We start from the raw sequence: 14,938 nt of genomic DNA on the forward strand, positions 1-14,938 counted from the left end.
ATCCTGACATAAAATACTGCAGTGCCTGAGACTAATTACCCGAGATGCTACGAACAAACTCTACGGAGTTAGGAAATCATCAGTGTAAAAAAACTTTTACAGAAAAGAAAACTATACCATATGGCTCGTGCAACGTGCATGAATACTTCAGCACGCATGGTTAGCATAATGTTACGTAGCCATTGAAACGTAAAATGCAACTTCTTTAAATGCAATGTGGATAAAATACAAAACAAGTGCCCAAAGAAGCATGGAGATTTGCACGCTCGGAATTACACGGTGAAAGAGAAACGCACGGATTAGAGAACGTACGCTAGTTAACTAAGTTAGTCAAACTGTTAAAGAAAGTAAGTGGACTTTGGCAGGACGTGCGATGATTGGCCGTTGGTCCAGAATAAATGACAGAGTGGCAGCTGAGGAATGGAACACGTCAGAAAGGACATCCACCGAGGAGATGAAGCGATGAAATCAGCACGTGTGCAGGTGCTGGGTGGATCATGACATTGCTGGATCAATTCTAGATTTGAAGCTTTCGTGACTGCAAGGATTCATACTCTTAGTTCTTTCGGTAAAGTCACGTAGGTAAAATTTAATAAAAATAAAACAATAAAAATCACGACGTTCCAGGTGAAACCGTCACAGCAAAATATCTGTACCTTATATAGTAGTCCTGGCTCCTCCCCCCCCCCTTAACCACTATATAAGGTACAGATATTTTGCTGTGACGGTTTCACCTGAAGACGGAAGCTTGTGTTGCCTCCGAAACGTCGTGATTTTTATTGTTTTATTTTTTATTAATTTTTACCTACGTGACTTTACCGAAAGAACTAAGAGTATTGCTGGATCACGAGACACGGGCCGCGACTTAGCTAGGCCTTCATCCAGCAGTGGATTGATTATGGCTGACGATGATGAACTTGTGCAGTGTTACATAATCCCATGAAAAGCCTGTTTCCAAACTGAAATGCATACACACCTCTTCCTTGAGATATATTTCAACAATGTCATCTTACACCGCATATGCATCGTTTGCTTGTTGTTGCATCCCCCATAAAGCGTCATTTTCATCGGTCATATTGAATCTGCTGCTGGATGAAAGTCCCCCCCGAGTCATGGCCATTCTTCACCGTCCCGCGAAGGCGCAATCCACGTAGCACAAGCTGACGAGCCAATCTCTTACGCTCCATCTCCAGGGTGGACGCCCTCTTGGCTGGCTTCCCTCATCACGCTGCCACTCAGCGGTTATTGTCGTCCACTGGCCATCGTCTCTTCGATTTACGTATACAACTCAAGCCCACTGAACTGTACTTTACAGTCCAAAATCTGTGCATATGTTATACAATCCACGTGTTCATCTTTTTGTCTCACAGTGTAATCCCAAGCAAGCATCTCCCCATGCATATTTGCATACTTTTGAACGTTTGTACCCATCCTCTTTTCCAGTGGTCCATTTCATAGCTGGCAATATACCAAAATTAATACAGTTCCTCTTCAGACACATTGATACGTTGCTTTTCATTAAAATGTCAAAGGTTTCGTCTTACATAAGCAACTGTTTAACATGTATTCTCGTGCATATTTTAAGGAACCTACTCAGAGACCACACGCAAGGTTAAAACTAAATTTGCAGCATCCTCAATCACTTCATCAATAAAATCCATCCAATGTCATTGCAGTGATGGGAGTTGCTCGAGCATTCTTCACCACGCTGGTCAGTGCGAGTTACTGAAGGGGGCGGAGGGCAGGACTGATATCACGTGCCAATAATTTAAGTCATTGAAAAATACGCATGACCTGGATAATCCCTTGAGATGAAAGATCTCATTTTCAAGGGTGTCCAGGGTGTGAGACAACAACACACATACAGAGCGAACACGTAATGGCACGCAGACAAACAATTGCAAATCTACAACAGCGGAGTGGTAGCCTAATGTTAGCCTTGACCGGGAGTGAAACTCGGGCCTCCAAGTTCACAGCGCAGTGCGCTAACCAGTGCGCCACCGCTCCACCCAATGCGAGAGGTGGACAGTGTTGTGCTGGATTGGATGGAGGCAATACTGCCTCGTGGCTTTTGGCATTGCTCCTGAGCTAAGGTTATTACAAACCCATTAGCTCGCAGGCCAGCTGTTCTGCTCATAGCGATGCGAAAAGCAAAAAAAAAGTATTAGCATTGAAAGAACACGTTTTTAAACCCTATCCAAGAGAAGACACTTCCAAAATTGCCAGGAGTGGAGTGCTAGTCAAATAACGCATAGGCTCATTAATGTTTTTTTTTAATTTGCTAATTTGTAACATCCTTTCAGGCGAGTAGTTGCATGCATCTGTCAAATGAGAAAATCAAATGCATTTTTTATAACAGTACGCATTATTGGATAGTTTGGTTTATAATTGTTTTTATTATGATACTGTTTTTTTGTTGGGATTACAAGTGTAGCCATAAATGATTAAAAAGAAACCGTATTTGTTGTTGCTCATTTCGAACAGACTCTTCTATACGAATCCTTTGGTTGTGACATTGCTACAATTCTGTCTGACAGTAAACAAAAACACTTTTCTCTTCCCTGTTTAAATGATTTACCAGACCAAATTTGCTCTACCGCTGTGTATAGCTGTGCTGAATGCTATACCCATGAGTAAAAGGGGGAACGGTGGGGCAGTGGTTCGCGCATTGCATTATGAACCCGGCAACATCGGTTTGCTTTGTTCCCACAAAAAACATCAGTTGCGAGTGATATCCAAACTTGTCCTGGACTTTACCAAAGCAGTACTGACCAGTGCGGTGAAGTATGGTCAAACAACCTCCATGACCTACACAGTGTAAAAACACATTCCTGCGGAGGGAGCTGGTAGGAACGTTGGGTTGCTCGGTCAATGGCCAGGGTCAACGGCGGCGTGGTGTATTCCGCAAATATGGCCGGCTGTGAGGGCGGGCACAAGCCGGCGTGAGTAGGTTAAACGTTGAGTTTTATAAGGGCACCACGGGGTGACCAGCCCCTCCCCACCCAGCTCCACCCCCCCACCCAGACCCACCCTCCCCACCCAGCCCCTCCCCACCCTCCCCACCCTCCCCTCTCCACCCAGCCCCACCCCTCCCATTTTTGGATGCACGACGGACGGACACAATAATCCGCTGTGGGCTGGTGTAACCAGGAGGTTCCTACCAGTGAAAGCTTTCATGCAACAGTTAACTGACAAAGGATGGCTGTCAGTCGGTTTCATTTACCCATATTTATTTTGAAAACGAACCATAATGCACTTCTTCCAGAACCGGCGATGTCTTATTGCATAATGCACAAAGCCTGAGTGTTTTTGTAAATGTTTGCAAGCTATTTTAAACTTGTGCTTTTTTCCAGTCTGCTCTACTATTCAGTAAATATTGTTTTTCTTTCTCGTCGTGTTCTGATTTGATGACGAAAGGGCGTTAACATGTAATACAAACAATAAGAGTAGGAAACCGTTGAGTGGACAGACACATAGTAATAAAGCGAAGATGCAAAGAAACAAATTATATTATAAATTGGTACTGGCAATGTTTTTCCCATATTAATAATCGTGACTCATGGAAAAAAAACGTAAATTAACAGTTCTGAAAACCTATTTTTAAAACGAATTGCCAAAAACATATAACATGGCTTGTGGGAGGCGCTTGGTATCTGTGCGGCAGAGGTCGCAAACTGGCTTTGATTCCTTACCCGCACCCGGCCGCACCAGGCTCGCAAACGGGTACCCGTACCGTACCCGGCCGTACCCGTACCCTACCCGTACCCGGCCGGGTACGGGTAGGGTACGGGTATCGGGTACCTGATTGCGACCTCTGGGATGAAGCCATGTTGCAGGCGCGGGTGGGTTGATTCTAGGAACTTGATTTGTGAGAAGAGACAAGACGTTGGGAAATGAGTGACAAACGGTTACACACCAGTGACTCACGGCCTACCCGTACCCGTACCCGGCCGCACCAGGGTTGCAAACGGGTACCCGTACCCGGCCGGGTACGGGTAGCCGGGTATCGGGTGGGGTACGGGTATCGGGTACCCGGTTGCGACCTTTGCTGTGCGGGGTAATCGCCAAGATGGAACTTGTTGCAGTCTTACACTAAAGTGAGATTGAATGTAGGTCAATCAGATGAATAACTCAAGGTACTTACTTGTGTGCAGCTGCGTGCTCACGTCTCTATGCTTTAAATATCAAACGCAAAAAATATATAGACCTTGCTGTTTCTTCAAATGATAGATTAATTATCAAATGTAAACAAATTACAGCTCCTGAATAAAGCTCCCTTCAGCGCATGTTGTTTATTTACAATGCGTATTTTAAGTGCAGTCTAAATGAAAATGTACAACATTTTCTACAGAAATTCAAAGGTGTATAAGACACTAAATGATGAATTTACCTGAATTACTTTTGTCTTCAATAAAAAGGGGTTAATCTTGTCTATTTCTTATAATAAATAAACACGTGCATTGACAATATGTTTCTCCATGCACAATGCATGCAAATGCTTTGCCACATTGGAGTGAACTGTTCATTGCTCATGAATCACTCAATTGTGGGCTGATGTCAGATAATCATTTCAACGATCCATACTTTGTTCAACTAGCACACTTGCAGTTGAAGACACTTCTCTTTCCAACTTCGTCCCTCACGCCGCTCAACTTTGGAAATCTCCCCAAATCGTCTGTTTTCTCAGGTTCTGATAATCTGTCCAATAATATAAAAACCTATTAGGTCATAGCTATTTATACCATCGATAGTGCTCGACCCACGTTTTCGTGCCTTGTGCTGTTGGCCTTTTGGCGTTCTTTGGTCTAATACTGGTGAGGCAAGGCCATAAATGAGGCTGTCTCTAGTGTTGGCCAATCAGTTTCAAGGACAATGCATACATTATCAAAGCATGTTTATTTGCATGTTTTACGACCAGCATGTGTGGTTAAGGCAGACCTGATGCCTTGTGATAGGTATCGGTTTGCTGTTTGAACAACTTAACACATCCTGTATTTCATGGGACCTCCTTTGCCAGTACCGTTTTGAGACTAGGCTCAAAAGAAAGCTGTCTCTGGTGTGGACCAATCAGTTTCAAGGACGATGCATATATTTTCAGAGTACGTTTTTTGTTTGCATTCTGACCACAAGTATTGTGGTTAATGCAGACATGATTCCTTGTAATAAGGTTTCAGTTTGGTGTTTTAACATCTTAACACCTGCTTTGTCGCCAGAAAAAAGGGGAAAACCTATTCTCGCATCCTGTATTCTTGCCAGAAAAGGTAAAACCTTTTGTTTTTTTTCGTCAGTGCTGTTTGTGTCTGACAGTGTGGTATTTTGGGCCTAGGCTCAGCAACCGTGATAAAAATAGCTACATTCTTGTCTAGATATTTCTTAAAATGATGGTACCTGGGCTGCCGTCTTTTTTGCATTCATGTTTGTTTGCAATTACTGCGGTAATTGTGAATAAGACCAGGCACTCTGTGGACAAACGTGATTAGTTGTGCAACACTTTAAAGTAAACTGCACAGACCATTAACCTCTGGGCTGTAGTTTTCAGCTCCAAAGTAAATTTTGTTCCTGGGATAATGGGAAGCCATGATGTGTTTTGGAAAGCCATCTGGAGATTGTAGCCGTTACTTGCATGCCGAGCCAAAGCATGCTCACGAACTCCGCAAGCGCAAAATGCGAGCGATGTGATTCCATCCTCTCACCGTGTAGCTTGAAAATTATCATCTTGCACTTTATTCCTTTAATTGAAGAACATTGTCTGCGTGCTTTAAAGTTGGCCAACTGAAAAGATTGCAACTATTTATGGCTGATTTGATTTCCATCACAAAATAACGAGTTTCAAGTGGGAACCGAAATTTTAACAAGAGGCATTCACAGCGTAGATCTTAATAATCTCCTTCTATGCATACACATTTAATAGACTTGTTTGCAAGAAATAGTTTGCATGTTAGTAAGATACCTCCCATAGAAAAGATTGGTGACGGAATGGTAGCCATAAGTAAGACTGTTCAAGATAGATGCCCGTCATGAAGTTGGAGCGATGAGATCAAGTCATGTATAGGAGCGAGGTGAATCGTAGCAGCGCTGGACCATGATGGATGGCGATGGCGTGCGGTGGCTTTCATCCAGCAGTAGATAGACAATGGTGACTGCTAATGATGGCGATTCTATTCTATTCTATTCATCGCGTATGGCAAATGTCGAGATCTGCCAATCTGCTAGCCACGAGAGGCAAATAGTTTTGCTATTCCTACATTGCAATAGTGCTGTCTCCTCTATAATCTGCGTTGTATGGCCACAATCACACTACCCTGGCTTGCCTCTAAGTTTACATTTATGCAAGAGATGTGCACATTAGCCTGTTAATGTTCTGATGCGGTTGATGATTGCACCCGTCTCTTCAAGGAATGTTAAAACCAGGAGGTGTGATGTTTGAGTTTGAAACGTTCTCTTGCATCTGTGTTGTTCAATGCGGTTCTCCAGCGTTCTTCTGGATCTGGGCGAGATTCTAGGATGGTGATGATGACGATGATGATGGAGGCAAGACGATGAAACACCAATCTATCTTCATCGAAAATATGTGGTTGGCAAACATTAGGGATCGAAATTCTATATATTTTTCACTGTAGTGTCTCGTTTGGCTGCCGGGGTCACGTGAACTAATCGCATACAACAATGTATCTGAGTCGATGCATTGCATCATCAGTGCAAGACGAGATTTTAATCAAATAACCGTCGCATTTCTTCACCCTTAATATATAGGAGAAGCGCGTTGCGGCGCCGTGTAAACTTTAACCAGAAAGCAATCTCACAAAAAAATGTTGTTCTGTGTTCGAACGCCTTCTTGAGGTTAACGTCACCCACGCGTTTTGCATGGGCGGCACTACTCCCTTGTTATAAATAAACAGGATTACGATGACCATATATACATTGCGTCGTTTTGCCTGTGAATTTCAGCAATTCAAGTCGACAAAGCCTGCAACGGCATCACCTACCTCATCACCAGTCACGTGCATAATCCGTGACCACCCCATGCACTTGAAGCTGTTATATATCACGGGCAGTCGAGGGTGACAGCAGGCAAACACTCCAATCTTGCACAACTAGATCTGAGCTTGTCAGTTGGTCTGATGTAAGGACAATGTGTGCACATGCTGCCTGGGATGTTTTTTTGTTGTGATGAGACCGCATATATATTTATTTATTTTGACAGTGGTGTTAACCGTATAAGGGGATGCTGGTAAACGATACTAAAACGAGTGTAGTGTGCAGAGGCACCCCGCAGTCAACATCAGCTAGCCGTGTATAATAGTAGGGGGGGGGGAACGCAAGTTATATGGCAGAGTTTGCAACTCATGTGGAAAAAAGATGTGCAATGGGCCATTGAACGCGCACAGGATCGAATGAGGCAGAAGGTTTGGCAGAAAGCCCGATTGCTAGTCAGTGTTAATGGTTGGGCAAAATCCAGCCGTGCCAAGGCCTTGTCTCTATCATTGGACTGTAGGTCTGGGGTCCTGATGATAGGCAAAGAAGGTTGGATGGAATGAATTCAAATTAATTTATAGAGCATTGCAGCTTATGAGCAATGCTGCAGATATGTAATTTAACAGGACAGAATGTGGACCTGTGTTTTTTTTTTGCATGAGCTATGTCAGACCCTTATCCAGGTACACTGCTCTGGTCTGGTATGTTCTTGATTTTTATATGCATATATATGCAGTATAGACCAATCCAGCACACATGAGTGCCAAAGGTGGGGAAGATGTCGGTACGGTACACTCTGTTTCCTCGCTTCATTCCTGCGGCAGAATTGCTGTTTCACATTGGGGTTTTGGAATCTGAGAACTGGAGATACGGTTGTGGTTTACCTTCTGACTGGGGGTTAAGGAGGATAGCTGCAGCGGGGAAAGTTAAAGGAGCCAGGGTTATAACCAACTGTCAATCTCCTACATGGAGCGATACCAGCTATTACTGGTTTGTATTTTGGCAACATTCTCAGATTAAAACAGTTTTCGATCCAGTTCGTGATATGTTAAATGATGTGGAGGTGTTTTTTTTCTTGAGTTTGTTTTAAGAAAGCTGTTACAATGTTAACACGCTTGTTTGAGCATTTGGGGTGTAAATGATGACTTGGGTTTTATTTGTGGCCAGAGCTAATGTCAATGACAAGTGATTTGCAAACAGGTCTTGCCTCCCCGCCCCCGCCCCCTCACTAATCCACATTGACCAGCAGAGGTGGGACAAAGTCATTGTTATGCAAGTCCAAGTCGAGTCGCAAGTCATCAAATTCATGACTCGAGTCTGACTCGAGTCCAAGTCACATGACTCGAGTCCACATCTCATAGGTGGGACAAAGTCATTGTTATGCAAGTCCAAGTCGAGTCGCAAGTCATCAAATTCATGACTCGAGTCTGACTCGAGTCCAAGTCACATGACTCGAGTCCACACCTCTGTTGACCAGCATGGTGAAGTATGGTCAAACAACATCAAGCAGTGGATCGTCAAAGATATTTTTTTTTGCTCTCATCAGATTGCCTTTGCTGAAACACCATTGTCATTATGGTCTCTTAAGTCTTAGAATTATTATTTTATGCATTTTACCAACAATGTTGTTTTGAAAATCCAAAATGCATGATGTTAAAATATTGTTACTGTTATAAGTGACGTTTTTACATATATTAATGTATTTCAGAATTTACGAAGAAAACACATTTTTAAGCGATATTCTTTTTATGATGCGTTTTTGCTTTGTGTCACAATCAACTGAGAAAAGTAATAATTGTATTTAATTCCGCAAAAGCACATTTAAACACCCATAACATTGGGAAAACCAGCATGGGGAGATTCTAATGTGAATATAATGCAATGTATTACTCTACCACCGACATATATGTGTAAAATTATAAACTCATTGCATAGTGCATGGACGTAACTAAACACATTTTTTCAACCAATACCGTTCCCTGGATACATCAATGAAAAGCAACCAGGTAACAGCGATCTCAACATAAAAAATGGTCAACTCATCAGCATTCATTGCCTCATAAGGCCATCTGTCTATCTGTGCAATCTGCTCCTCTGCATGCATCGCCCAATGCCGTTGCCGCCTGATGTAAGATGGAGAGCAATGCAGCAACAATGGCAAATGTATTTTGCCGAATTTTAGCCGTACACTGGCACGTACCAAAACATCCATCTTCATTACGAATACACAAATACTGTAGCATAATTAAGGAAAGCCGATTTTGGCTCGCTGCTAAATAGATTCACCTTATTACATTAACTTAGCCTGCCAGTCACAACCAGTCAACTACGAATAAACTACTTAAATTAATTAAATTATACCACGTACATGACTGTGTCGATGACGTCAAGGCATCTGCTTAAGGACTCCGATCCATAAGGCACTCTCACTCGAGATCTGAGATCCTCTTAACAACCTGAGGATGCTGGATGTCATCTCCATCCAAACGTCACACCAATTTCATGAGATTCATTTCCAACACAGCAGTGTGTTGCAGCAGTAAACTTAACACATTTGATTCAAGGTTTCCGACACATCTTTACGCGACCTAACCCAAAACAAACAATTATGTGCTTACCTAAGTTGTACCACTTGTCACGAATTTCAAATCCAATTTGCCGTCTCATATCTCCATACCTGCAAAGAGGGGAAATGTGCCACATCACACATTTAAAGCTTCCACAATCACAGATGGCATTTAATCGTTAGCATTTGTCAGCCCATGACGACATACAGCTCTTTTACAATTAACTTTGACTTCTCATATTCAAGTACTTTGTTCAATTTAATTAAGATTCTTGTAAAATGTACCATGCAGATAGGCTGCATTTATAAGTCAAATTATCGTGTTATTCCTTTTTTGAATCGACAGTTGTTTTATCAGAAACTCTATTTTACTTTTCGAACAATTGTGCATCAATCACCAGCCTTTCATTAGTGGCCTGCAAATGTGGTTAAAGTCAAAACACTCTTGACAGTAATGAATGATGTTGAAAGGTCTGTCATCAAGTCTATATGTGGTATTGAATAAATGTTTCAAAGGCCCCATACAAACTGTTTAATCATGATGCTGCGCTTGTCACTGTGATGTTTTCACAAAAGAAACCAGGAAATACGAGCAGGCAGAGACATTTAGAAAATCAACTTATATGGTTTTGTATCTGCGTGGTCTATATTACAAATACTATGCGTGTGTATGTAAACATGTACAGCACTACAGCCTGTGTTTCTCAGTCCTCTACTGGATGAGGTCCTCCCCATGGCTTGCAGGCCGTGTCAGATATTTGACCACATTTAACTCCGCTGGTCAGTGTGAGTCGATGATGAATGTAGGGGCAGTTCATTAAAAAAGAACCATAGAAATGTTCAATACCTACTACACCCGTCCCTTGCACATTGTGGCCACCGGTCACTCATCCAAGCACTAGCCAGGCTCAAAACAGCTTAGCTTCTGTGATCGGATGCATTCCAGGTGATTTGGCCACAGGTGTATACAGGTAGTCCCCGACTTACGATGGAGATACGTTACGACGACCCCATCGTAAGTCGAAAATATCGTAAGTCGAAAATGGCCTAGCCTACCCAGGAGTCTTAAAGAATGGTGATAATTTAGCAAAACAGAGCAATTTACAGTCCCGTACTGTATAAACTATATGCGTACAGTACATCCCGGCAGCGTCCCAACGAACAGTATCGTACCTCGTACGCTGCTGCGTTTGCCTGCCGCGCGAAATGTAAAATATTTTACAATTTTGTCATATCGCCATCGTAAGATCGAAATATCGTAAGTCGGACCATCGTAAGTCGGGGACTACCTGTATATGTATATACTCATGAAAATGTGTGCAAATGGGGGGGGGCATTACCAGTTTTATAGTCTCAACAGACCTGTTGTATAATAAAAGTTTTTGTTGTTGTAACCTAACCTTACCAAGACTGGCAGTGTTCCAATATCTAGAATGCAGTCAATAATAGCAAAGCTGCATGCTGGGCAGTGGTGGTGCACGCCTGTGATACACAACTGTGGAGGTGAGGGTTGGTGGGTCGGAACAAATTATCAAATGTTGTGAGACTCCCTTCCCGTGGGCAATGGGGTGCAGTAACCTCCAGCCCGGCAGCAGAATGCACAACAGCAAAGTGTGGACTGACATCATCTGTCCCTTTTGTGTGGGATAGATGGTTGCTCCCTCGCTCACGTGGGGTTTCACCGAGTGCCACCTCTTCCTTCCCACATGTATAATCAACACTAATTGTGTGAGAAACATCTGAATATATATCGTGAACTCCAGAGCAAATGTTGTTACCGCCGGGCAGCCTTCCAGCTTGTCTGTGGTTCCTCTGTGGTTCCTCAGCGATTGAGATGCAATTTGCATGAACAAAGCTATATAAGATGAATCTATTTTTTGTATGTCTAGGAATCGTTTGTTGTGGTTCTTAAGCTACGCTGCACGACTTTAACTAGATTGGATATCCGAGGCAGGCACAGCCAAGGTCCACAGGGTCGGGAAGTTAAAAGACTAACATGGGCCAACCTAGACATCATAGGTGTCTGCACAATGCAGCAGAACACACACCATCAAGTTCATAAAACAGTGTGTGGTTTATGAAGTCTAAAATAAAAAATATCAAAAAATTATGAAAAAAATTGCATTGGAAAAGTGAAGGCAAAATTATTTAGTACATATGACTCGCATGCATGGTATTCGTTATCTTTATATGGCAAAACAAATTTATGATGAAGCTACATTTATTAGATTTTATAGGTTAGGAAAAAAACTCTCATAATTGTAAATCGGTAGGGCAGAAAGCAAAATGTTAGACGAATTACATTTTAATGTCTACTTTTTATAAATGTAAATATGACATCGTACATCATTCATACAAAATCATTTGCATGACATTAGTTATATTTTACAAGCCTGTCCCCTTCATGCAAATGATTGCCATTATGTAGGACTGAATGGTTGTTGTGATTTGCCCTGCAGGATGTAATTACGCATCTTGCTTCTGTGAATTTTTAAATCCTTTATATTAAGTTCGCTTGCTTACGTGCTTGCTTGCGTGCTTGCTTGCTTACGACCGTGCAAATCTTTCGGTCGTTTTTTAACCCACTTCCCGTGATCCAATCGAGCTGACATTTTCCACACAGACTCGTTGTGCGAGACAATTAATTTTCGTGAAAATTTTTTTCCAAAATTTTACACTGTTTAGGGAAAACAAATTAAATATTTAATTACCAATTGCTTAATGGTGGCAGACAATCATCTGACCCATAGGTGGCAGCCATCTCAAGCCAGAGGACGAGAGGACTCTAACCACCACACATTTAAAGGATTTATAGTGAAAAACTTTGTTTTTACGGGTTTACTTGTTAACAACTGTTTTCTGGCGCTGCTACCCACTTGCTGACGATCTTGTGGCGCTTTCCATGGGAGAAATTTTCAAGTTGCAGAGACTCCTGGGTGAGAAAGGCCACTGCGAGATGAAAGTAGTTGTTCCAGAGCTGCAAATACACAAAAAAATCTACATTCATGACAAGCTTTTAACATGTCTCATTTCTCGTACAATTCCACCGTGTCATTACTATAAGAAATATCTTGCTTATATTTCATAATTTACCATGCTTGGCTTCTATTAATCTACTGGCTTATGGCTAAATATTAAATGAGGTGCTCTTGCAATTCTGCATGAGATATATATATATATAACGTATTAAAAATAGGAGGCCACAGATGATTCAAGATGGAGAAGTAATAAAAGCAAGGTCAATGTGAAAGGTGTACATTTGAAATACAGTTGGTGAAAAATTGGAATGGAATGATTTATGAAGTCTGTGCAGCTGGAATGCAGCATCTTTTTTCGTTGAACTGCCCTCGAAACAAATTGGAATTGGATTCCAGTGCTTACTAACTACACGTATACAGTGCACATGGGACACATGTTGCCAAAAAAGGCAGATGGGACACGTGTAAACTTAACATTATTTTATATTGTGATGGTGTTGTAGCCGAGGGGATGGGACATCCTCATCAATATATAAAGGTAGCATTAGGAGTTGTTTTCTCAAACATTTATGATGAGGTAAACAAAGCAGCAAGTGCAAGCTGGAAATATGCAAGTTCTTTCGCACCGTACGTAGCCAACCGTGCTAATCGGCTCATCGGTTTGGTGTCATCCATTAACCGTCGTAATATGCCTTTTCGCTGGCCATCCACAGCCCTGCCCCAAAACTGCTCGGTGAGCTGCGTGCAATAACCACTGAAGAAGGGCGCGAGAGTTTACTCTATATGTAGTGGTCCCTTCAGATACACTAATAGTCGGAGGCACACACGTTTATTCTACACTTCCACAGTACAGGGGATAACTACACACGGGTCAGGACAGCCGGCACACTGCCTGACCCGCAACACCGAGAAGGTGAAGACGGGGACGAAGACTTGCATAGACGATGGGTTCCATTCCAAACGAGAGCCCCGACACAGTGTCTGGACCTAGCTTTTATCCTCCCCAGCGTGGCTTGGCTCCGCCCTCGGCCACGCCCCCTTCTGGAACTTACCAGAAGCTTCTGGGCTTCGCCCCACGTGTCCTCTCTGTCACGGCTGCTGTGTCCTCAGATCCCCCCTCTCTGCCAGTAACCAGCGCTCCGCGCCCCAGTGGCACACTTCACCTGCCCTGCTGGTAGACCAGGCTACTACACCCACAATTCTGCTCTCTACCAGTAACCAGCGCTATGCACCCTAGTGACCCATTCTATGTCACTACATATATATGGAAAAATCTTGATTTGAAGCTTTCGTGACTGCAGGAATCCATACTATTTGGTTCTTTCGGTAAAGTCACATAGGTAAAAATTAAAATAAATCACGACGTTTCAATCGCAACACAAGCGGTTGGAAAAAATATAATCCAGCAGTTCCACTGCAGTTCCACTGCTGGATTATATTTTTTCCACCTGAGGACGACCGCTTGTGTTGCGATCGAAACGTCGTGATTTATTTTATTTCATACCTACATGACTTTACCGAAAGAACCAAAGAGTATACATGGAAAAAGTTATGCGTAGTCTGGTTATAGCTCTCGTTATTTATTTTCCACGTTTATTAATTTTAAAATACTGTGCGCATCAGAGGCATATTTGGCTAGCACCTTTCAAAAAGCTGTGCCTTCTTTGTGCCCCATTTTTACAATGCTGAGCAAAACACATTTACGTGATGTAATTGTGTAAGTAGACTACATGTGGGTTTATTGGCAGCTAATGTTTTATCTCAGTGGCATCCATGGTCACAGCATAACATTTGATTGCTTAATGACAGAGTGCCATCACTTAATTGTTAACCCCTGAAATAAAATACGGTATTTTATTAGGAAACTGCTACAAGATACTGGGTGTGCATACATAGTACACCAGTATTGTAGTCATATAGTACATCATATAGAACATAAACGTTTATGATGGACTAATTTCTTTGCTGCGATAACTTTTTTGCTGTTTGTGAGCTTTGTTTTTGTCCCATTTCTTAATTTGTTTATTCATTTTAGATTTTGCTTGGTAGTCGGGTTTTCATTAGATTGATAGTGGCTGTACATGGGATTTGGTCCTGGTATACAATTCATGTAGAGCATTATAGGATGCTATTAGCATAAATGATGCTGTATAAAATGGAAGTAATATTATTATTATTGTATATGTTTTTTTACGGTGTCTAAGGGGCCCTGTGTCTAGGTAGAAGTGTCTGCATGTAAATAATGATCCAAGGCCTGCAGGAAGTTGCATCGACTGTAGATTAGCTGTCGCCTTGGCCTCTGGAATTGTCTCATTTGGAATGTCGGACGGAATCCACGGGCTCATTTATCTTCATAATGGATGTCTCTCCGCTGCGTCTCTGTGGAGCTTGCGCAAAAATATTGCTGGAGGCAGCCATT

At 42.3% G+C, this 14,938-nt stretch overlaps 1 protein-coding gene across 1 annotated transcript in view; it reads right to left on the minus strand.

Annotated features, from left to right (window-relative positions):
• LOC144931506 (dedicator of cytokinesis protein 1-like) overlaps positions 1-14,938 on the minus strand; it is a 211,717-nt gene that overhangs the window by 59,148 nt on the left and 137,631 nt on the right. The window contains exons 31-32 of the mRNA XM_078855434.1: positions 12,418-12,518; positions 9,594-9,652 (exon numbers count right to left, since the gene is read on the minus strand). Coding sequence (XP_078711560.1) covers positions 9,594-9,652; positions 12,418-12,518 — 160 coding nt within the window. The remainder of the gene's footprint in view (positions 1-9,593; positions 9,653-12,417; positions 12,519-14,938) is intronic.

Source organism: Lampetra fluviatilis, chromosome 4 (assembly GCF_964198595.1).
Source record: "Lampetra fluviatilis chromosome 4, kcLamFluv1.1, whole genome shotgun sequence".
In the NCBI taxonomy this organism is placed as follows: domain Eukaryota; kingdom Metazoa; phylum Chordata; class Hyperoartia; order Petromyzontiformes; family Petromyzontidae; genus Lampetra; species Lampetra fluviatilis.